The sequence below is a fragment of the Mus caroli genome, chromosome 15, assembly GCF_900094665.2.
Source record: "Mus caroli chromosome 15, CAROLI_EIJ_v1.1, whole genome shotgun sequence".
In the NCBI taxonomy this organism is placed as follows: Eukaryota; Metazoa; Chordata; class Mammalia; order Rodentia; family Muridae; genus Mus; species Mus caroli.
Genome location: NC_034584.1, coordinates 1,448,907 through 1,473,835, shown reverse-complemented (window position 1 = coordinate 1,473,835; position 24,929 = coordinate 1,448,907). Strand labels below are relative to the sequence as shown.

At 39.5% G+C, this 24,929-nt stretch overlaps 1 protein-coding gene and 1 long non-coding RNA gene across 2 annotated transcripts in view; one reads left to right on the top strand and one right to left on the bottom strand.

The window, feature by feature from the left end:
* The window catches only part of LOC110310602, a 274,028-nt gene that overhangs the window by 39,892 nt on the left and 209,207 nt on the right, over nt 1–24,929 (top strand). The window lies entirely within an intron of this gene.
* C6 (complement C6) overlaps nt 1–24,929 on the bottom strand; it is a 73,941-nt gene that overhangs the window by 8,919 nt on the left and 40,093 nt on the right. Inside the window, exons 9-15 of the mRNA XM_021183668.2 lie at nt 22,170–22,292; nt 14,613–14,779; nt 13,052–13,277; nt 11,382–11,553; nt 10,997–11,108; nt 7,182–7,314; nt 5,823–6,011 (exon numbers count right to left, since the gene is read on the bottom strand). Coding sequence (XP_021039327.1) covers nt 5,823–6,011; nt 7,182–7,314; nt 10,997–11,108; nt 11,382–11,553; nt 13,052–13,277; nt 14,613–14,779; nt 22,170–22,292 — 1,122 coding nt within the window. The remainder of the gene's footprint in view (nt 1–5,822; nt 6,012–7,181; nt 7,315–10,996; nt 11,109–11,381; nt 11,554–13,051; nt 13,278–14,612; nt 14,780–22,169; nt 22,293–24,929) is intronic.

Below are 24,929 nucleotides of genomic sequence, written 5' to 3'. Positions count from 1 at the left end.
TCATGTACAAAGAGATGCTAATTTAAAACAAGGGCCAGATGTGAAAGAAGAGAAATGTAGATAAATTGTATGTGGGTGTGTGGTGAACTAGAATGAAATATATTTGTATGTGTGTTGTGTTAGTTGTGTTAATATTGTGGGAAGTTATGCTAGGAATCAAGTTTAATTCTTACTGTCTGGTTTACATACAGAAAGATACTGGGGCCTTTTCTGAAAGAGAAAGTATCAAAGGATGGTTCATTTCAGGCAGGGAAAGATGAACCAAGATCTCTTCCTACTCATATTGAGTTTGTGGTATCCTTAGCCAAGCAAAGTAGACTGAGAGGACTTTGGGTATTCCTGTTTAGAACTCTGAAGTAACATGGATAGTAAAACCTTCATGTCTGGACTTAAGTGAAATTCATAGTAAAGCCTTTATGTCTGGCTTTGAGTGAAATATTTCAGCAAAGCATTTGCTATGTTTGGGTCAATCACTGGAGGCTGAGAAATTGTTGTGAGACTGTTTGAACCTTGAAGAAATGCTGTCTCTAGATAATCTGTTCTCTGTATTAAGTGAAAACATGCAGCTGCACCAACCTTGGTCCTCAGACACTCCTGGCAAGCTTGGAGTTCTTACTTTTGATTATGGCTACCCATGGTCAAAAGGGACTGAGATTCCTATGGGCCGTCTTCTCTCATGGGTAGCAAGGGCAAGATAACTTCAGAAGCTGGAACCTTTTCAAGCCCCAATTAACCTTATATAATGTTTGAATATAGTAACTGGAGTGACTTAGATGAGTGTCAGTCTTTTCTTAGAAGTCTGAACCCCTCTGCTCCTTCGGAAAATGAAGGCTTAGCATCTTGGTGACCTTCTCTGTCTGCTGCGGCACCTATGCTCAACATCAATCAATAGAACTCAGCAAAGAAATCTGTGCTAAGGATTAAATTCATTAAATCTGTTAGGAAACTGTTAAGGCTGCCACTGTGAGTTGAATTCCCTGGCATAAGACTGCAGAGAGAATGAGGTGATTTGGCAGATCTTAGTCTAAGACAAGAACCTGTGAAAAACAAGAAAACTGCTAGTGAGGTAGGCACTAAACAAAATGACTTGTTTACCAGGTGTTAGTGGTGTGTGCCTTTAATTTCAGCACTCAGGAGGCAGAGGCAGGCACATTTTGGGTCTACAGAGTGAGTTCCAGGATAGCTAGGGTTATACAGAGAAACCCTGTCTAAAAAAACAAAAACAAAAACAAAAATCAAAAGTCAAAACCAACCAACCAACCAACCAACCAACCAACCAAAAAACCCCACCACCTGTGATGGTCTGAATATCTTTGGCCCAAGGAGTGGCACTATTAGGAGGTGTGTCCTTGTTGGAGTAAGTGTGTCACTTTGGTGGTTGGCTTTGAGACCCTTTCCTAGCTTCCTGGAAGACAGTATTCTCCTGGTTGCATTTGGAACAAGATGTAGAACTCTCTGCTTCTTCTACAGTACCATGTCTGACTGCACACTGCCATGCTTACTGCTATAATGATAATGGACTGAACCTCTAAAATTGTAAGCCAGTCCCAATTAAATGTTGGGCTTTATAAGAGTTGCTTTGGTCAAAGGGTCTCTTCACAGGAATGAAAACCTTAAGACACCAGTCAAACCTAAAATCCAAACTGCCACCTTCAACAACAAAATAATGAGTCTTGGAACAGATGTAGAGAAAGTCAACATAGTTGACACCTGTGGAAAGGTCAAAGAATACAAGGACACACATAAAATCACCTAATGTCTGTGAGACATAGCTCTATGAGCATTAACTATGAGACGTGAGAAATTTGGTGGTGGTGGTGGGAGTAATGACTTGAAAGTCTGATTTTCAAGATGAATGAATGTAACAGCTGATCCATGTACATATTATATATGAGGATTTCATGGTTAGCAAAACAGGAAGGAAGGAAGGAAGGAAGGGAGGGAGGGAGGGAGGGAGGGAGGAAAAGAACAAGGAAGGAGAAATCTCAATGAAAACAGGAAGGAAGAGACAGCATTATTTTGAAGAATCTAAAAGGGGTTTGGTTTGTTAGTAATTCAGGAGAAAGGGGACAGTAATTTGGATCAAGATACCAGACAAAACTGGAGAGAAGTAGATACATTCAAGACGTTTATCTCATGTGCATAAAATAATATAACAATGGACTTATAATTGAAAGTAGGGTCAATCTCTTAAATGGCAACTTGGATTCAGGAGACCGTATACCATACTCATCTCAACTGGGAAAAATAAGGAAGGATCCCCAAAGAAGTATGCTTGAGCGAAGATAAAGAACTGAATAGTGTCCACATAAAGGAAGGGGACTAACATGGGAAGAAGACAGAGTGCATCCTCTGTAAGGAGAAGCCTTGGTTGTCTTTGTTTCCATTGAAGTCTATGCAGAGGGTGTTTAGCATCCTCTAAATCCGACATCCCAACCGTGCGGGATGAGCCAAATATCCCTGAGCTGGATCTGATTCATCAGCATCCACAGGACAAGAATGCCTTTGTGAACAGGCTAATTGTCAAGAGAGAAAATAAATAGCCATACGCTGATATTCCTTAAATTATGTAGCAGAACAGGAGATTGGGCTCACAGGTTCTCACTCAGCCTATTACGGACAAGATTTGAGAAAGCAAGGTTTTCATTAAAGACACAATGGAATACTGAAAACAATGGCAGTTTTTCTTCCTTTGCTATTATTTCTGTTTCCCACCATCATCACTTTTGAACCCTCATTTCAACTGTCGAGATGTGGCCAGGAACCTAAGTAGGGAGGGGTTGTAGCTCTAGTGTGATTAGTCGTAAGAATATCAGAAGGGATGGGTGAGGTCCACTGCAGCTCTGCAGATGTACGCTGATGTGGAAGAGGTTTCCATTGTTTCTTACATAATTGTTTTCTATCCCTTCTCACACAGGCTAGAGGAGGCTCAGAGCTATGCATTATCTGCAGTGAGAGATGGACTTTCAAGTGCTGTGGAACACTGTCTAGCCCCTGCCAGTTTGAAGTGCTCAGTGGGCACACAGGGGCTTTTCATCCTCTTTGATCCTGTGTGAGGAAGCTGGTGCTGGTATTGAGTATGACAGAAGGCCAAACTCAGGAGCAACATAAGGAGAATACTTTTTAATCTTTGAAATGCTGAGAGCGGGAGGATTTCCTGAGGTGTATGTAAGGGGTTGGTCCTAAAAGGAGGGAAGAACATGGCTGTAGAGGAAAGTAATGATAAGTACCTTGATTCATGATAAAAACATCTTTTTATAAGGAAAGAGCAAAGAGTCTGTCTTTGGCTAGTAACAGCCTGAAAGTGTCTCTACCTTACTTGGACTTATTTATTTATTTATTTTTAAAATCTTTTTCTTTCTTTTGACTAGAGTCTATTACTGTCACAAAAGATATTGCATATCAGGTATTTTACTTCCTTTCCTTTATTTATTATTTATTATTTATTTTTTTTGGTTTTTTTGAGACAGGGTTTCTCTGAATAGCCCTGGCTGTCCTGGAACTCACTTTGTAGACCAGGCTGGCCTTGAACTCAGAAATCCGACTGCCTCTGCCTCCCGAGTGCTGGGATTAAAAGCATGTGCCACAACACCCGGCTTACTTCCTTTATCTAGATGGAATCCATCTCATGTTTCTTTATTTCCTTATTATTTAAATTTCCAAAGACAGATTTGGCTATGTACATATATGTGCATGTATGTATGTATGTATGTAGCCACATATACTCTTATGAACAAAATGCTCCTCAGAATATCTTAACTTTGGAAGCCTGAAATGTCCAACCACACCTCTTCTGATATTCATATTATTTATTATTATTATGATTAGGGGCCTGTGATTCAAGATACAACATTCACCTGAAGTTCTCACTGGTTCCCACAGGATCTATTTAAGGTTAGTTGATAGGTTAACTTTCTCCATTTCTTTCAAAGATTGTGAGATCCCAGAAGAGAAGAAAGGACAGGGCAGCAAGGCACAGGGGAGTTAGCAGAGCTGATGCATACACTTGGTCTAATTTCCCCTCTCTGTGTCTCTGTTCCTTTTCAAAGTGAAATTAGTCTAATATGTTATCTCAGATGCATCCTCAAGAATTCCGATTAAAAGTGAGACAGTGTTCAAAAGTACAAATGTCAGATGCTTCCTCTCATTGAAAGAGAGTGGGCACACAAGAGGGTAGTGACCAGATGAAAGACAGATAATAATGATGTATTTTCTTTCATATGCAGGATTTAGATTTAGATTTATTTATACCTATGAATATGAAGGAGGAATACATGGGAGGAAGAAGAACAAGAGGGAGAGAAAGAGAGAGAAGGGGGAGAATGGGGGTGGAAAGTGGGAACAAATATGAACCAGAAACATTGATGCACATAAATGAGAATATTGTAATGAAAACCATTATTTTCGACATAAACTGCAAAAGTCAGTTTAAGGAAAGCTGAAAAATGTAAGGCTGGGGACATGCTCAGTTGGTAGAGTGCTTGCCACACAAGCGGGAGGATCTGAGTTGGGATGGCAAGGTATTCCTGTATTCCCAGCACTGGGGACATGAAACCATGCAACTCGCAGATCCCTGGATCTCTCTGCTCAGTGAGCTAAATGGTAACCAAATAGATGAGCTACAGGTTTACTAAGAATTCCCTTCTTAAAAAAAAATAAGGTGGGCAGTGATGAAAGAAAGCATCAGTTTCAACCTCCAGCCTCCATTTATGTGGACATCCATGTGCGTGAACACCCATTCATGTACATGCATGTTAAGTATACCCCACAATAATCTCATAATTTCTCTCTCTCTCTCTCTCTCTCTCTCTCTCTCTCTCTCTCTCTCTCTCTCTCTCTCTGTCTCCAAAAAGTAATTAGACATTTTTGACAAAGCCAGCTACCATTGTTATTATATAGATTCAATATATAAACTGTCAAAATTGAAAAATAGACTTGCTTTTAAAACAAAGGTTTTAAACAGTCAAATTAAAGCAATTTCCAAAGCCCATTTTAAAATTAGTTGTGGATGAAACCAGTTAGAAGATTTAGGGAAATATGAAAATTCATACTGTTCTCTAGTGAGTTGTCTCAAAGATATGCCTATAGTTTCTTCTCTTCAAAACAATTGATTTCAGCTCCAGAGAAGCAGTACTCACCAGGGGAGGGTTCTTAAAATTTTATATTGACTAAAAAATTTTTAAAATTGGTACATAAAGTATCTTCATAGTTGTGGTATTCCATGGGACATTTGGTACAAATTTGTGTGCAAATCAAGGTTAAAAGATCTATTTCTTCTATTTTTTTGTAATAAAAAAACTTAAATTTCTCTCTAGCTGGGACAAATACCAGACACCAATTTCTTTCTGGTTCAATAACATCAATGTTAGGAAGGTGGGACTTGGGCAGAAATTAAAAGGATTCTACGTAGCAGAAAAATACATCATTTAGAGGAGCTGATATAAGGAGAATCAGATGGCAGACTAAAAGAATTAGAAAACTTCAGATATAGGTAATGAACACAATGCCTAATTATAGGTTTCCCACTATTTTCTACTGGAACCATAACTTTCAGTTATTATCAGTTCTGTCTTGTTAGATGAGAGATCTTGGACTCCCTGTAACGCTTGAAGTTTTCTATTGGAAAGGGAAATTGAACACATCCTCTAAGATGTAAACACTTACTTGGCCAATAAGGTATTATCTCATCATCTGCACAGGGCAAACTAAGATTCCCTTTTCATTCTGACATCTAGTTGAGCAGAAGCAATGCTTTGGATGCTGAATTACGGATCCTGTGGAGCCAAACCTTTTGGAATCATAAATCCCGCACCCCTGCTCACCTTGTTCACAGGTCAGTGAATTTGAAATGGGAGGTGTCCAGGAGTCTTCCTTGCATGTATACCTTGATGGTCCAGCAACAACAAAGCCTCTGGGGCATGTCAGCTCAATGGACTCCCCAATCTGATACACTCTCTGAAATGGGGAGATGGTCAGGACATCCTGAACAACGGGCTTGAGGCACGAGGTCCCTGCAGGGAGAACAATATCTCAGATGTGTTCAGTGGAGCAGAAGAGTCAACAAATGTACTCAGATGATGATGTGTGACCAAAGCAGTGATGCAAGTGAGACTTACTGTGTTTGCTCAGCTGTGGTACCTCCTTTTAATCAGTGAACTTTGTAGTTAAAAATCTCTAGCTTCTCAGTAACCCCACTAAAACAAATCCTGTAATCCTGATAACAAACGATGATTTACTGAGGAACTGGCCCCACACTCACCTTTTGTCAAATCTTTTGAATATTTTTTCTGTCAAGAAATAATTTCCTTTATTTTTCTACCTCTTGAGCTTTTCATCCTTTTAAAGAATTTATCTATTTTTTATTTTATATGTGTATTTGCGTGTGTGTGTGTGTGTGTGGTGTATCACAGGTGTGCCTGATGTCATGCCTAAGGAGACAGAAGAGGATGTCCATCTCCTGAAACTGTATATATAGATGGTTGTGAGCTGCCATGGGGTTCTTGGAATCAAACTTGCATCCTCTGCATGAGTAGCAAGTGCTCTTAACTACTGAACCATCCCTCTACCTTCCTTTTGTGTTTTTCTTAAGGTAAGTCACTACACTGTGAATGACAGACACAGATCATTTTAGTTGACAGTGCTCGCAGCTCTACATAAGTGATTCCAGAGGTGTTTGAGGTACCTTTTCTGAGTCTTGTTTGAATCTGTTTTTACCTTCCAATAGCATGGATAGTCACAGAAAACACATATTTGACTCAGTCTTTTCTGGTGAAGGATGTAATTGAACCCTCCAAAACATAGTGATTTGTAGATTATGGTATCTTATACAAAATTCCAAATCTGAGTATTACACTTTTGAGATTTATCCATTTGTTTCAATTTTTACATCACCCAAGGCAGATACCCATGGTTAAATAAGTTTTCTGGTTCCATAAATTTCTTTTTGGAGGCATACTTCATAGTGCTGTGTGTATAAGGTTAATATGCAAGGGCAGGAGAGCTGAAATCTGGTATTATGAAATATAACGTTAGCAAATGAGCCCCTTTTACTGCTTCACTAAGTCTTTTCACCACTGTTGCTAACAAATCCGTAAGATGAACTGAACTGACTCTGCTCTATTTGTACTGGCATCCATTCTGTGTGGGAGTCATGCAAATGCTTGTGCTTGCCCCAGGCTTACTTCGGCATTCCACATCTCCTTGACTCCAGGTTCTGTCTGGTAAACATCTCAAGTACTGGAATCCAATGGCTGTGAATCCAGTAAGACATGAAATTTCCACTTCCTCCCCAACTGAGTACAGTTTCTTCTCATCCTAGAATTAAAAGAGAAAGAAGAAATCATGACTGTGATGAATTATCATCTCTGGATACCCTAGGTCTCCCTGGATTCTGCCCAGTGCATCCTCTTGGTATCTACACAACTGTCTTCTTAAGATTCTGTTCCTAAATTCAGTCCAAATGTCTTTTCATTCTTCCTCCTCCTTCCTCCTCTTCTTCTTCCTCCTCCTCATTTTTGTTCTTGGATAACTTTGTAGCTTTTCATTCTCTGAATTCATTTTTCTGCCTTAAACTAATTATACCTTTTGTACTGGAATTCCCTCTGCTTTTGAGTATGATAGTACATGCCTTTAATCACAGTATTTTGGAGGCAGAGGTAGTAGAACTCTATGTGTTTAAATCTAGCCAAGACTACACAATGGAACTAGTATGCCTTACACGTTACAGACAGGTTGCACTTTCTACCTGAGCTTTTTGTGCTTCTGGGGTCTGTGGAGAGCTAAGCAAGCCTTCTTGGGCTCTTGCACCCACGGACAAAACCAAAACCAAACAGATGGCAAAACTTCCTCCTTGGGGCTTGCTGTGTAAGCACATCGACCTGATTTTCAATCTTCCCCACCAATGTAAAATCCAGATGTGGTGACAACTATCTGTAACTTGAACATTGATGGTGGGCAGAGACAGGAGGTTTTCTGGGGCTTGCTGGGCACTTAATCTAGCCACTGAGTCTAGTCTAGTCTAGTCTAGTCTAGTCTAGTCTAGTCTAGTCTAGTCTAGTCTAGTCTAGTCTCACTCCTGGTTGAGTGAGAGAGCTTGTCTCAAAAATAATAAAAAAGAAAGCAACAGAAGAGGGCATTTAAAGTTGTTGTCAGGCCCCCATGCACACCTGTATATACACATGCACAAATGTGCACATAGATATACAACACACACACACACACACACACACACACACACACACTCAACCAAACAAAACTCTATGTGATGATGCCTCATGTTATGGGTTGACTGTGAAACATTCCTTGCAGGTTTATCTGTTTGAACACTTGTTTCCTATACAGTGGTGCTGGGACGGGACGTTCAGAAACCGTAAAGAAATGGAGTCTAGTGGGAGGAAGTGTGCTCCTGGGGTTCAGGCCTTAGACCTTACAGCTGGTTCACACTTTCCACCTGGACTCTGTGTGCTTCCTAGTCTGTGGAGATGTGAGCAGGCCTCCTCAGGCCCTTGCCACCATGGACAGGCTCTTCCCTCACTGTTGCTTATTCAGCTACAACATTCCCATCCGAAACCATGAGCCAAAATATATCCTCCTGGAATTAATTCTGTAAGTAATTGTTTAAGGATTTAGTCATATTCTTTTTCTCCATTCACATGTTTGCTAGAACATGGGCCACAGCAATGAGACATGACACAAATACCCAATGTTGCTAGAAAAGAAAAGCTTTATGCTCATAGTGTCATGGCTGTTCATTGCATGGCCATCTTACATTTATAAGAAGCATGTGCCAATCCTAGAAGCAGATTAGTCATTATACATTTCCCAGATAATGGATAAGGTATTTTTTTATGGGGAGTCACTAAAAATTTCAAGATAAAAATTGGGTCTTGCACTTCTTAAACTATTAGTTAAAGCTAACTCATGCTACTGCCCTTACCTCCTGTCACTTTGTTTCTGAAATAAGTCACTGCTTTGAATTCTTGCCTCCATTTCTCCCAGGAAGCAATAACATATACAAATATGTTGCAGTTACTGAGATCAGAAGGCAGAGAGATTCTCAAACACTTTTATTTCCCAAATCCCACAACTGTCTGTTAAACTACTACTTTGTTTGTTTGCTTGGTTTTATTTTTTGAGACAGGATCTCACTGCATGGTCCTGCCTCGCCTATAAATCACTATGAATATCAAGCTGGCCTTGAACTCACATAGATCCATTTGTCTCTGCCTTCTGAGTGTTGGGACTAAAGATGTACTCCATAACACCAGGTTTAAATAACTCTTCCTAATACATAAATTGATCTAGTCTATGGGACTTGGTTACATCAGGGAATGGAGCAAGGGACATAATCTAATTTTATAAAAATATCCATAAGCATAATGAATTCCTGTTTAAAGCCCCATTGGGTTTTTAAAATTAAATAATAAAAAAATTTAAAAGTTTTAATGTTCAGCTGGTGTAAACATGTTAAACATTATTTAGGCAGCTTTATATGACAATATATAATTTTGACATGGGTCTTCTAAAGCAGGAACTAGAAAATATTTTTCTATAAAGGGCTTGCATTAGTCAGTTGCTGGTCATAAAAGCATCTGTCACAGTTGTTCATATTTTCTACTATTTAATGGAAGCAGTCATATGTAATATGTAAATAAATATGGCTGTGTTGTAATTTTTTTTTTAAAGTAACAAACTAGATTGAGCCCTGAGGCTGTACTTTGCTGATGCCTGTTCTAAAGGATCGCTCCCTGCTCTGTGACTTCCAATCTAGCAGCATTAGCACAGTGTGGACATTTGTGGATATTGTCTTTTTGAGGCAGCACTTGAGAGCTTGTGAACCAGATTGTGGGAATGGAAGTGCCTGCTCTGTGTTTTAACATGCCTTCCATTGCATTGGTGAGACCAAGTCCTCTACCCTGGAATAAAGACTGAAATGATCTCCTTCCAAAATGCCTCTTCTTATGACCATAAGGCAAGGTATATTAGTACACGCGGCATGGGCTATCTGTCATGGATATCTATGATGGTGATGTTGGAGATTTGTATGATACTGAGTTTTGATAATAAATATACTATTGGAAAAAAGATGAATTTAAAGGTTTTATTCATTTAAAAAATGTAAAATGGCCAGAGAGCAAGCCTTTTGTGATCAATTTTAATGTTATATATCTCCTAAAGAATTTAGTCTATCTAGCTGCATATGTATCAAAAGATGGCCTAGTCGGCTATCACTGGAAAGAGAGGCCCATTGGACATGCAAACTTTATATGCCCCAGTACAGGGGAACGCCAGGGCCAAAAAAATGGGAAGGGTGGGTAGGGGAGTGGGAGGGTAGGTATGGGGGACTTTTGGGATAGCATTGGAAATGTAATTGAGGAAAAGATGTAATATATATATATATATATATATATATATATATATATATATATATATATGATTCAGTCTAAAGCCACAGACTCATGTGACAAGACTCATATCTTATAAAAAGCATAGAAACATATTGTGACTTAATGAAAAGGACAAATTTTAAAAGATGTTAGAATTGTTTTGACTGGTCAAGGGTCTACAAATTTCTAACCTAACCAATCAATGAAGGTTCAACTCTTATGCTTATGTCCAGGTCACCTTTATGTCTTGGGGAATATGCCTTAGAGTCACAAGGAAACAGCCAGGTCTTAGTTGGAAACTGTTCCAGTCATCCAAAGCTACTCTGTGTTGAACCTTCATTCTTCACTCAGTCTGTCACCTTCTTATGGCTGGAGTGGTACAAAGGAAAACATCACCTGGCTCCTCCTTGACTGACAGATGTGAAGGTACCCCAGGGTATTCAAGATGAAAGGGTGTTCCAGCATTTCTGGATGGTCCCTTGTGCTTTTGAGTCGGCATATTATTAAAGTAGGGAAATAACAACTGTAATTAAAAGAAAACCTTCTTTTGGACTTGCTTTCAAGTCCTCTTTTTTGAACTTCAAACCAAGAGTTACATTCAGGACACTCACCCAGGTAAATGCGTTTTCTGGGAGAGGTGGTTGAGAACACCCTGAATCTGCTTCTGGCTCAGCAAGGTCTACCTCTTTCATTTCATCATCATCATTGATACATGGTTGTCCACTAAAAGGGAAAGAAATCAATATGTGCATGTGCACACACATACATATATTCATGCATGCATACATTAAAGCAACATGGCCAGTCTGTCTAACATATTCATCATATACTGATACTGATTAAATAGGGAACCTGCTACTTAGTGAGTTAAGGGTAGTAGCAGATTTTGTGCTTCAATAGTATATTGTGTAGGCAGATCTAAAATTCTAAGCACTTCTCAACTAACAGTGGTAAATGCAAACCAGTGATCCTTTGCTCCCTCACACCCGACCTTACACATTTTCCATTATTGAGAATGTACAGTCTTCTTCTTGATGATCCTTGCCACCACAGCTTTGTCCTCCTCGCTGTGGCGCAGGGTTATTACACTCTCGGGTTCTTGATCTCCTATAAGCAGCATTGCATGCACTCCAGGAAGACCAGCAGCCCCAGTTTCCATCCACTGCATCTGTAACAGAGGAAGACCCATAGCCATCCTGGTTTGAAGAAAATCTGGGCTTTGAGACTCAGGCAACATGGTCTCCTCACATTGGCTCCGTGACATGCTTTGTGGGATGTTGCAGCTTTGCAGTGAAGGCTGCAAGGAGCCATGTTGGCAGGGGTCTGATACAATGTCTGATTCTTTTTCCAGTTCTCACAGACATGAATAAAATGGCAACAGAGAGAAATCATTTAAATTATTAATAAATATATATGTACAAAAATAAAAATCTTCTGAACAATATTGGGGTTTGAGTAAGAATGGACTCCATAGCCTCATATATTTGAATGCCTGATGATCAGGGAGTGGTACTACCAGAGAGGTATTAGGAGTGTGACCTTATCGAAGGAAGTGTGTCATTAGGAGTATGCTTTGAAGTTTTGGATCTGGGTGTAGAACTCTTAGCTACAGTGTCTGCCTCCATGCTCCCCACTATGTTGATAATGGACTAACTCTCTAGAACTATAAGCAAGCCCTAATTAAGTCCTTCCATTCTTAGAGTTGTCATGGGCATGATGCATCTTCACAGCAATAGAACACTAACAGAAGTGTATATCACATTTACACTCTTATAGTTATTAGAACATATTCTTACTCATAGACCTCATTTCTTCTCTAAGAAAAATCTGAGTTTATTTAGCCATGCACGAAAACTTTGCATATAGCTTAATTTATTCTTTATTATGAAATATCATGCTTATACATTATAACACACATACTAATATACTTCTCTGGTAACGTGGTGGTTTGAAAAATAAATGTGCCCCATAGTTCCTGGCATTTGAATATTTGAATTCTAGTTGGTATCCTTGTTTTGGGGAGGCTTAGGAGGTGTGGCTTTGCTGGAAGAAGTGAGTTACTGGGGGTGGACTTCAAAGTTTCAAAAGCTGTGCACTGTTTCTAGTGTTCTCTCTCTGCTTCCTTTTTCCATAACATTCCAACGTTCTGGAAATGCAATCCCCAGGAAACCCTTTCTTCTCTCAGCTGTCTTGTTCATGATGTTGTGTCACAGCAATAAAAGAAAAACTATAACACACTATCGTGCTTTTATTTTATAATGTCTAATTTTATAATTTTACTATGAATCCTTTATATATGCTTTAGAACATAACTAAACACACACATCTGTACACACACACACACGCACACATCTGTGTACACACACACACACACACACACACACACACACACACACACACCTCAACCTTCAAGTAATAACAGGATTAACCCCATCTTTATTGATCAGGATCTTGTACCTTGGAGCGGTTAGATAATTTTTCTAGTGTCATTCGGCTCATAGATTACAGCAGAGTTGGGCATTGGTTTGTCCTTGGCATCTAATATTTGGGAGCTTGTTCACAACACGAGGTACACATGTGAGTTTTATTTTGTCAAATTCATCAACCTATAATTATATATTTTAAAGGGAAAAATACTGACCTGACAATCAGTTCCTGACACTTACCAGATTTGTAATCCGGGGACCTGAGCTCACAGTTCTCACCGTAGGTGCCGCTCTGGCACACACACAGGCATTCCGTGCCTGAGAGCCTGGGGCGGCCATTATTGGGACATGGAGCACACTGGCAAGGATCAAACTTGGCTGCATACTCTTGAAGTGCTCTCCTGAGGTTGTTCCGTTTTGTCACTGCACATGGTATGTTTCTGACCAAGTCTGTGATTGGGGCAAGCTGCGAACAGGTGACAGAGACAACTCTGGTCCCTTCCACTCTGGAAGTCAGTGTTTTGTCAGCACTACCTAGTTCTCATCAAATCAATGCTTAACAAAAACATCAAACAAACAAACAAACAAACAAACAAACAAACAAACAAACAAACCCACATTCCCAAGGAATTATTAGAGAAACCAGTGTAGTCAGCTGGCTGTTGAGCCAGGAGGGGAAAGCCTAGTGCGTGAGGGCAGGAAAAAACTGTAGAATTAACCGTCCCTGCAGGTCTGCTGTGAAGGAAGCCACATGTTGTTTATTTAGGCTTGCATCATGTTATTTATGAAACATCAAACATAAGCAGCAAAAGTGCTGAGCTAGGCCACCAAGAACTACCAAAGCTCATTAGTGCTCTGCAGTTAGCTCATTAACCTTGACTCAGGCAGGAGGCCTGGAGAGGGTGAGGGGAGGTTCCCTCCCTCTCTGTCTATGGATGCACACTGGCTTTTGTTGGAGTAAGATGAGAAAATGCCCAGTGGGAGGAAATGGAGAGGTGAACTTGCCATTCACGTGAGTGGGAGGATTGTAACAAATAAAGCAAGCAACAGCTGCAAGAGGGAAAAACTTGCTTGCTCTGTAACCTTTCTATAAAGCTGAAAGAAACAACCACCTAGGGTTGTGTGTGCTACAATGTTGTTCATCTGGACAGCTGACCTCGTTCCTACCATAACTCCTGGAGTACACATGTTTTTCTGCTGCATGTAAATAATCCCATGTTCATAATGATCCAATGTTCTATCTCTATTTAGATGAAGGCAACAGAATAGCTTTGAGGTGCCTTTTAAAATGCAGTTATGCCATAGGCAAATCTGACTTTAAATGATGTGATATTATACAAAGGATCCCATGAGTGACAGAACTCACCATTTGGTCTAATTATAACAAATACAAAATTGGAAAATTGAATCGAGGGTGATGGAGGCTGGAAACCAAATGGATCTAAAACTTTCCTCATATGCTCACAAGGTAGAGTTGCATGAAACCCCCAAACCTGAATGTTTCTGTTCCACAGTGAGATGAAGAGTGTTTGCTAGTCCCTGGCAAGTGTGAACAATTTTACTAACCAAATATCTCTTCTCAGTATTTCATGTATGCTAGCAATTATAGAACACTCACTTAAATTATAAGAGCCATAGATGTGCAATTTAAGACTTTTTGTAAGTGTGCATCACGACTGTACATTGGAAGCAGACATTCTGTCTATCGTCTAAAGAGGAAACGGAAAAGGGAATGGTGTGGCATGCACTTTGGGCTGATGAACTGTGGAGCCCCTTTACCCACAGAACTCTTCAGTCTCACCTTATAATCAACCACAACAGGGTTTTCCTTCACCGATTCTAGCCACTCAGAATAGACATTCTCCTCTGGACCAGAGGTGCCCTTCTCCCAAGCCAAGGCTGCTGCCTGCTGACTCCTCCCGCCCTGGACCAGGGAAATGGATTTCTCTGATCCCTGCAAAAAGGAACCTGCAAGATGATTCAAGAAAATGATCCATTTAATTTTATTGAAAATTCATACTTCAAAGACAAGTCAATTTTCTCAGGAGGGCAATGTAGATAGCACAGTCAGGTCCTGCCAAGAAGTAAGCTCGGAGGAAAATGTGAGAGAGCGTTTTTTTGTTTTTGTTTTTTTTTTTAATCTCTACAGGGGGATTAATAACTCAAATTACAGTAACGGTGCCAATGGTGCCATTTAGTCAGCACAGGGTACACACCAGGCTCTTTACACTCATTATCCTACATAACTGTCAGGACGAAGCTAAGTAGATATTACTGCCACTGCGGATACTGAAGCTGCAAGCAATTTGTTTTGAAATGCATAGTTAGCAACAGGCTGCTGCAGTGGAATGTACACGTACCCTATTTTCCAACTTCTCTTCTCTTGATTTGAAGCAGACCTCCTAGCTTTGGATTTATCCTCCCCTATGTCTGGAGTCTGTGGAGTAACACAAACCATGAACCTTTTACTGCTATGCTAGAAACTTAGAAATTCCAGACCAAGAAAAAACATGATGGAATGTTTATAGACTTAAAATTATCAACATGGATGGGGAATGAAATAGACCGAATGACAACCAGAGATATGACTGAGAGTCAGTAGCATTACCCAGGTCTCTACAGATTTGCAACCTTTGGGTCTTGCCCTTTGGGCTTTGAATGACCCTTTCAGAGGAATCACCTAAGATCATCGAAAAACACAGCTATTCACATTACAATTCATAACAGCAGCAAAATTGCAGTTATGAAGTGACAAAAGTAATTTTATGCCTAGGAGTCACCACAACATGAAGAACTATATTAGAGGGTCACAGCATTATGAAGCCTGAGAGCCACTGCTCTAGACTTCCAGTAAAAGTTAGGCATGTCATTACTGTCAGAAATTCTCAAGTGAGATGGTATAGAATGGGAGAAATACTTGCAAAGAGATCTCAACCTTTTGATAGTATAAGAAAAATTCTTTCAAATGTTTTTGTATTTATTTTTGTTGAACATCAGGGTCCGGGAGTTTAAATTAATATCTGATCTTATGTTGATGTTGTATTGATTGACAGGACAGTGACTGTCATGTAGCGAATATTTGGTTTGATACCACATTTTTACAGATACATTAATCCCAAGAAGTTATATATGCTAGGCAGGTGGTCTTAAGGAATGAAAATCATTAATAAAATACTATTAGCTGGCTTTTAAAGGAATTCAATTTCAATATACTCAGGGCCCTCTGCTTGCTAGGCAAGCACTCTACCATGAAGTTATATCTTTAGCAGCCTTTTGTCTTGTGTCCTATGGTCAACTACAAAGTCAGTGACTACAAATGCAGTGTTTAATAGAAGGCAGATGTTGTTCTTCTCACTTAATGAGGATTTTCAAGATATGCACACAAAGTAAATACTACTATTATTTTCATTTCATGTGTGTGTGAAAAACCATAGACAAAGGAAAGATTAAGCTCTTGATGTTGGTCACATAGTGAATCTATACTGGAGACAAAGTTTGAATTCAGGCAGTGGGCTGGCAAGGGTATTACTTAGTGTTTTCAGTGCATGTCATAACTAGGAAAACATCCCTTTGAAATGTTTCTTTTAAATTAATCAATTAGTCAATGAATTAATTAACTTTACACACACAACAAAATAGTGCCCGGGATATAGGAAGATCTTGAAAAGTGTTGAAACCCTTCCGTCTTGCTCTTCCTCCTTTTTTCTTCCCTCATTCTCTCTTTCTTTCTGCCTGTCATGTGTATTTGTAATTCCTTAAGAATAGAGAGCTTAGAGATGGTGACAGGGTCCTAGATTATCTTAAAAGTTAATAAAAGAGAAGAAGTAAACATGGCATAGTGTGACGGATGCTGAGAGAGCATGGGTGCAGGCTGCAGTGTGAACCTGTGGGAAGGCATGATGGATGTGGTGGTCAGGAAGAGCCTCCTAGACTGCCTCCTGAAAGTTATAACTTCAATATTGGGTGACTTCAAATTAAAAAAAAAAAAAACAAAACATCACATTGTCAGCATAGTAAACATTTAAGCAATTCAGAAATACTCCTTGTACCCTTTCCTCGGTGGTTTTACATGCGGGATGATTCTGTTCTCAGGGCCTCCTTGGGCACACTGTCTCTACCCTTGAGTTCTATATTTACTCATTGGGTTAGACTCTTGATATTAATTATTTTGCTTGTACTCCTAAACTCCATTTTCCCTAGTCCTCTCCTTATTCAAGCTACATCATGGCCTTTACAAATGAATAAACCTGGGTTGGAGAAAATAGGAAGCATTGCCTTTTGAATGTTCAAGTACACTTGTCTAAATCTGGTGGGAATCGTACTTTGGAAGTTAATAATTATCACCTAGTAGGACCAGTATCCCGAGGGAAAAAAGCAATTGTCCAGCTCTTAATATTTAAATGAAAAAAAATCAAAAGCCAAGCCTCTTATGACTTAAGTTAAGATATTAACTATAGAATGATAGAAATGTACAATGACATGGGCCATTTTCCTTTTCAAAGGACAAAATGTTTTGAGCAGTAGGATGAATGGAGATTTAGATTTGATGTATTCCTCAGTAGAGAATGAGGGCCCTATTACTTTGAGTTGAATTTTGGTGGGCTTAGTTTACTAGATACATCTGATGGAAGTAAATTTGTATTTCATTTTTCTCTAGTTGTATGTGAATGGATACTTTCATCTAATGTTGCATGCATGTTAGTGTTAATTTCTTTGAAAAGTCATTTATAGTTATCTGCTATGTATATAACATAGCTTGGACTTTCCTGAACCTAGAGGAAGATGATGAAATCTTCATAGCTTTATAGATTCAAGCTGTGTAGACACAACCTGTCTATACATGACTCTGGGTTCAACAATCACAGGCCTAGGGATGATCATCAACACTAGACAAGGTCCTGTGCATGACAACAGTGGCCAGAGCAGGTAGATGGTACATGAGAGGAAATGCAAGAGCAACAAGCTCACAAGGATTCACTCTCTGATGCCAGAGTGCCCTAATGTTCCCTCAACAAGTGTGCATGTACTCACGTGCACAGACAACTCCATAATAAAACTAGGCCAGGGAATCACCAAACGGGAACAGTTAGAGTCCTATATCTGACTTAAAAGTAAAAGTTTAAACCCAGAGAGATGGATTTATATTTCACTGGTAATTATATATTTTTCTACTATTTAGAAGGAATGGGAATTTGAGAGATATGTTGGGTTCTGTTTAGGACAGAAGAAATCCTACCCATGGACGTGTGAATTATTCTATGTACTGGCTGGTTTGTGTGTCAACTTGACACAGGCTAGAGTTATCACAGAGTAAGGAGCCTCCCTAGAGGAAATGCCTCCATGAGATCCAGCTGTAAGGCATTTTCTCAATTAGTGGTCAAGCAGGGAGGGCCTAGCCCATTGTGGGTTCTATAAGAGAGCAGGCTGAGCAAGCCAGAGGAAGCAAGCCAGTAAGGAACATCCCTCCATGACCTCTGCATCAGCTCCTGCTTCCTGACCTACTTGAGTTGCAGTCCTGACTTCCTTTGGTGATCAACAGAAATGTGGAAAGTGTCAGCTGAATAAACCCTTTCCTCCCCAACTTGATTCTTGGTCATGATGTTTAGCAGAAATAGAAACCCTGACTAAGACATTTCATTTCTTCTTGAATTGAAAAAATGGTTGACAGTTTTATACATTTACATAATCACTTTTAGTAGTTTCACCTCCCATCTCTTTCTCTTATATCTTCCTCTGGACCACTGGTATCCTTCTCAATGTGTTGCTCTTCTATGTTCATGTCTTTTGTGTGTGTGTGTGCGCACTAAAGCCATATTAAAGTCAGTTTCTGAGTATGTGTGTAAAGTTGATCAGTAGAGCCAATTGAGGAAAATAATTCCCAGCCTTGCCCACAGGTCAATCTTGTAGAGGTGTTTTTTCAACTCAGGTTTCCAATTCCAAAATGATTCCAGCTTATGTCAAGTTGACATAAAACTACCCAGAATACTATTGATTTTTCAAAATTTTATATTGTGAGAGGACTGGTCTCTATTACATACTATTTTCCATGTTACATTTTTGGAGGGTAGAATATAGTGTAAATGCAGTTGCCAAGTTTATTATTTTTATTTTGATTATGCTTAACACACACACACACACACACACACACACCCTGATATGTTCCAATACTATATTTAGAATTTTCTATTAATTATTGCAACAAAACACTTGTATTTGCTCTCAGATGTATTCCTTGTGAGAATGAAAATTTCAAATTTGGGCGTCTCTATGATGTACCTTCTGTGTGTTCAGAGCAGAATGTATAACATTCAATGAGGCTGTTAAGTGAAGAGAAGAATTTTATAGTAGAAGTTAATTATAATTTCAAGGCATAGGCGAGAACATGATTATTTAGATGATTGAAAAAGTTTGGCTCTGTAGAGAAAGAGGTAAGGCCTTAGGCTCACATCTGGGTGGGACCAGGGCATACTTGCTTCTGGTCTTAAAATGCTTTCAGGCCTCTTTTGTTCTCTTTTCTCCATTAAGACATTTGTGGCCTCTTAAGGGCACATTTTGGTGTAGTCAGTTCAGTTTGACTTCTTTCAGAGCTATAACTGTTGGAATGGGTGGCACAAGCTTCATTCCTCATGGTGGCCTCTTGAGAGAATGTTCTAAAAAATTGCTCTAACTGTCCTTATGCCTTTCTGGAAAAGAAAAAGTAGCCTTTTGCTTTCTTCCCAGTTCTACTGAGAACAGATGCCCGTTGCATTCTAAACCTCAATTAAGGTGAATGTATAAAGAATTGTGGCTTTCTCTGTATTCTCTTTCCCTCTAACTTTTTCCCCAGACAAGATGGCTCACTGTACAAGGTCATTGAACTCGCTGTTATTTTGGACAACTCTTATTAGAATCTAGTATTCTCTATAACTCTCATATGCTTACGAGGCAAGGAAATTAATTTGTAAGAACCTTTTAAAATCCAGTAGCAATAAAGCCCTCCTAAGTCCTAACAGCCAACAAAAACTTTATATCTAATAAATCCCCCTCTAAAAAGTTACCTTTTTATCCAGAGAAACGTGGCCCCCATCCCTAATCAAAGAAGCTTCCTTTTGGAACAGATAGAGGCTAATACATAGCCCCACAACTGGTCATAAAGAGAGTAAGTGGCTGTGACAAGCCCAGCCCCAACCCCTACATCAAATGGAATCCTACACTAGGGCTGAGGGAATACTGGTGAAAAGAGGCCAGAGAGGTTGCAAAAGCCAGCAAACCAGCATGCCTGCTGCTGGATACTATCTCCTACACACGCTAAAGAAGTTGAATCCATAAAGTCTCAGTATAGTTGAGGAAACAAGAGTTTAGAATGATAACACCAGTCAGCATGCTGGGTGGGTGGGGCATTTCACAAGGCTCAGTCTCTAGAAGAATTATAGGCAATTGGTACCGAGAAGGGAGAATTAGTATTCTTTAGGGTTGAGTGTCTACCTATGTTGTATAATCCCAAGTAGTTATTACTAAACACATGGATATATGAGCAATACTATATGGACTCAGTAGGTTTTATGTACAAATGCATATCTATATCTCTCTCTCTATATATATAGATATGTAAAATATATATGTATATAATAATAATTATAGAAGAAGAGAGGTCATGAATATGAGAGAAGGTGGAGAAGGGGCATGGGAGGAGTTGGGAGGAATAAAAAAGGGTAGAAATATTGTAAATACAGTGCTTTTGTATGAAATTCTATAAGTCCCCCAATTAAATAAAAACAGAACAAAACTTTATAGTTTAACAATATATGAACAAGCGACTTAATTAATCACAGTATGTAATGAAGATAATTTAGGTATTATGACGTGGAATTAGATCAAACAAACTCAGATGTGTTTTGCCTTGTTAGAGGGGCAATCAAGATCAAACTATTGCTGATTAATCAATAATGACTTTGAGAAAATTATTCTGGGATAAGAGCAGAAATTGCCAGAATCAAAATGTTTATACTATGCATAGTAGCACTAGTCTCTAATCCTCCAATTTAGGAAGTTAAAAGAGTAGGTTAACGAGTTAGAAGACAGCCTGAGGTTCATAGGGAGACCTTTTCTAAAGGCTAGAAACAAGAATGGAGTCTTTCATATCGTCTTTTAAAGACAAGCTAAAGCTAAGAGGTTCAGGAAAAAGGGTATTCATACATGGATACCTGACCATAACTAAATGTTTTCTAATCTTGACTTCTATTTTTATTCTGTTTATAATAATTGCTTCAGACACAGAGGTGCTTAAAATCACATTAAGTAATAAGTGTATGTGTTTGCTTCTACATGCAAAATTATGCCAGAGAATTGCCTTTCAGGTAAGAAGCTACAGTTACTCTCAACAAGTTGCACAGTTTCAGGATGCCATCCACGGTATATTACAAATCTTATGAATACGAGATAATGGGAGGTAGCAAGGGACAAGACCACGGACAAGACCATGGGCCCCTTCCATGGTTTTTACATTATAAAGATGCTTCTGTAAGATGGAACATTATAAAAAGAAGTCAGCACATACTCGTTTTTAACATCACACTGTCAATGACTGGTGTGTTCTAAGTTAAGTTCCCATTCTACCTTTCAGCCTAGATACACCAGACAGAATCCATGCTTGAATCAGGCAAACTCTAACTAAACTCAGTGTTCCTAGAAGGGTCTGAGTCCAGATATTCAGAAAATGAGGGAATACTGCAAGGAATGATAACAGCAGACATCCACAAGTCATAGGAATGTGGATGACAATATGACCAAAGGGTGGGTCTGAATGTGGCATGATTGATTCCTCTTGTAATTGCTGTATCCATTTCCCTCATCCTTATAAACTTTGCTGGTGAAGTGTAATACAGCTTTCAACAACATGTCAGTCTTTTCCCTTCTCAGATCATAGGTCTGAATAAAGTAGAATTTAAAGATTCAATTCCTGTCTCTGCACATGTGCCATTGTGGGAACAGGTGGCATGAATTCCAGCATTCTCATTACAAATCTAGCTTTTTAATGCTTACTTACCTACATATCTTTGCTTCCTAAGTTTCTTAGTGGGGGTGCCTGGTTTTTAGTCAAGCCTACTTTTCAACGCCGGATAAAGATTCTACTTTTGAGAAAAATCAATATACTGTTCATTGAATTGAACAGTGAAAGAATAAGAAAAAGAACACCTTAGCAATGCCTACTTCTTAAGCAGTGCTGATGGTAATTTTTAATTTATACCTCCTCTCATAGCACATGGTGTTTTGAGGCTGAAAAATAATATAAACAAAAACACAGAAGTCATGTACAATATGGTTAAATGACAGGCAGCCTCAGGACACACTGGATAAAGTGCCCAGAGAACACTGTTACCTTCGTATTTTTCAGACAGCTTGTTTGTGGTGCACTTGTCTTCCTTGTATATTTCCACATAAACAACAATAAGTTTCTTTGTTTCATACTGGACACACTTTTGAGCTTCTTCTTCTGTTAAACCTGAAAAATATAAACCCAAGCAAACTCCCATGAAAATGCACCGTTGAGAATTCAAGGAAGTGGACCACTCAGCTCTGGCTACTTTCGGGGGCTGGATATGATCACCGGCTTTTGTCCTGCTTAGCTCTCATAGGTTGATTTGCTCCAAGATTCAGCCCCACATGGCTTCCGAGGAAATCACAAATGGAAGAGATTCTGTGAGTCTTCACTTTTGATGCATCTGTGACCACTGTAGCGCATCATATGGGGCTCTTGTTGTCTCTCCCAGCCTGCTATTGTTGTCACAGTACACAATGAATCACATGAATTATCTTTACCGCTGTGCACTGTTTCTGCCATGGACATCAAGTCTGCTTCTCACTGTGATGCACATTTTAGACTCGTAACTGCTTTTGTGAGATATACGCCATTTGGCTTGCACACCATCTCAAGTGTGAATCTTGGCCACTTGGCTGTTACTCACCACTCACTATTTATTTGGGCTTCCTTCCCATGACTTGGTTACTCATTCTGTCCCCACTCCCCAAACCTTTTTTATTATAATAGAAATTCTAAATTCTTGACCAATGAGCTCTTCAGACTCTGATGGCTGTTTGGTCTCCTTATCTTAATTCAAATCTATATTTGATGTAATTTTCTTGTTAGCTCAAGGGAGGCAGCACTACCTAATTCCTGTCTGTTCATGCTGGAAGATGGAATTAACATCTTACAGGATCCCCAGAAATCCTTTCATTGGTGGCTCTCTGCTATCTTATACATCATGTGAAAACTAATGCTCTGAGGTTAAAGCCATTCCATTAGAACACCTTTACCAACCCCAACCCTTTACCAATTTCTTATCATCCATTGTTAAAGCTTTTGACACCTGAATGCCCAAATCACTTCCATTACAAAGCCTGTAAGCATGCTCACTGACCTCTTAGTCTATGAGGCTGGAACAGCACAGACAGGACTAGTGTACTTAAAGGTAGAGTTTGTACTACTTGTCTGGGATAATGTGAAGGAAATTGATGCTTTCTATTTCCTTCACAGTGTTCCCTTTAAAGCAAAGGCTTTATTAAATTATGGCATTTATGGTTGCAGGGACATGTATTGTGAAAGCTTAGGCAGACATCAGATCAGGTCTGATGCCAAAATGAAGACATGAAGACACAGATTTCTCAGGGGAGATGTGGGCAGATGTGAGATATGTCAATATTGTTCAATTTTCTTTTACTTTTTTTGTTTTAAGTCTGACCCATTTGAAGGTACATGTTATTAGGAGTAAAAAATTAGTTTTGAAGCCCCTGTATATACATTTTCAACTCTAACAAATAAAAAAGGATAGTTATTTCATTCAGTCTTGAAGAGTAAGTGTGGATATCTGACAACTGGTTTTATAAATCAAAATTTGGAGCAGTTGTACTGGTTTGCTGCAACTACAATGTATAGTTGTTTTTCTTATCCTTTCATTTGCTTTTTAAATTTTGTAAGTTAGAATTAAGTTTTACATGACAAATTGATTATAACACAACAATTTACATAAGGGCAAAGTTAACTTCATATATTTGACAGCCACGTATGAATCTTTAAAGAAGTGAAGGATGACTATGGCCTATGATGTTAGCAGTATTGTGATTAATGAATCAAGGTCTCTTTGGTGACTTTCTATGTGTTTCTGTTTATCCCCATACATAGTAGCCTGTGTGGTCTCTGCACATATTAACTGCGGATCTCCCAGACACCTGACTGTCTGTATGCTATGGTAGAGGGATGAGTTGTTTCTGCTGCATTTCAGCCTGTTCTGAATGAGCAAATTGACACGACTCGTCAAACTACTATGTTCAGATTGTTCTAACTAAGGATTTTTTTCTTTCTTTCCCAAGGAAAGGAGGTTATAAAAGCGGGGGAGGCTGTTCTTTGGAGGATTTCATCCATTTAAGATTTGTTCTGACCCAGTGTGTTTCACTCTAATCACAATTAAGATTGCACAGCAGCCCGTCCTGGGAGGCTAGGATTTTGACTCAGAATCGGTGGGAGCCACCTTGGTTCCCGGAGTTGGCAGAAAGCAGCCTGCACAGGTGAGAGTGTGGACTACAGAAGCTAACAGCTTCTGGGACAGGCGAGAGCCACAGAGCTTCTGAGGCAGCACCATTTTCAGGCTCCAGACATCCGGCCACCTTCCTGGCCAGAAGAAAGGGGTCCGCCCGGCCCGAGAGGTTTTTGCCTCAGGATCCGCGGGAGCCATCTTGGATCCTGGACTCCGCAGAAAGTAGTCTGCACAGGTGAGTGTGTGGACTACTGAAATTAACAGCTTCTGGGACAGGCCAAAGCAACAAAGCTTCTGGGAAAGGTCCTGTTTTGGGCCTTCATCTTCAGCCAGGAGGGGGTCCAAATGCCAAATAACTGTGCATCTTCCCTGTAAGAGGTGAGCTTGCCTGCAGAGACTGCTCTGACCACTGAAACTCAGAGGAGAGAGCTACTCTCCCAGGTCTGCTGATAGAGGGTAACAGAATCACCAGAGGAACAATCTCTAAACAGAGACAACTATAACAACTAACTCCAGAGATTACCAGATGGCTAAAGGTAAACGTAAGAATCTTACTAACAGAAACCAAGACCACTCACCATCATCAGAACCCAGCACTCCGACTTCAC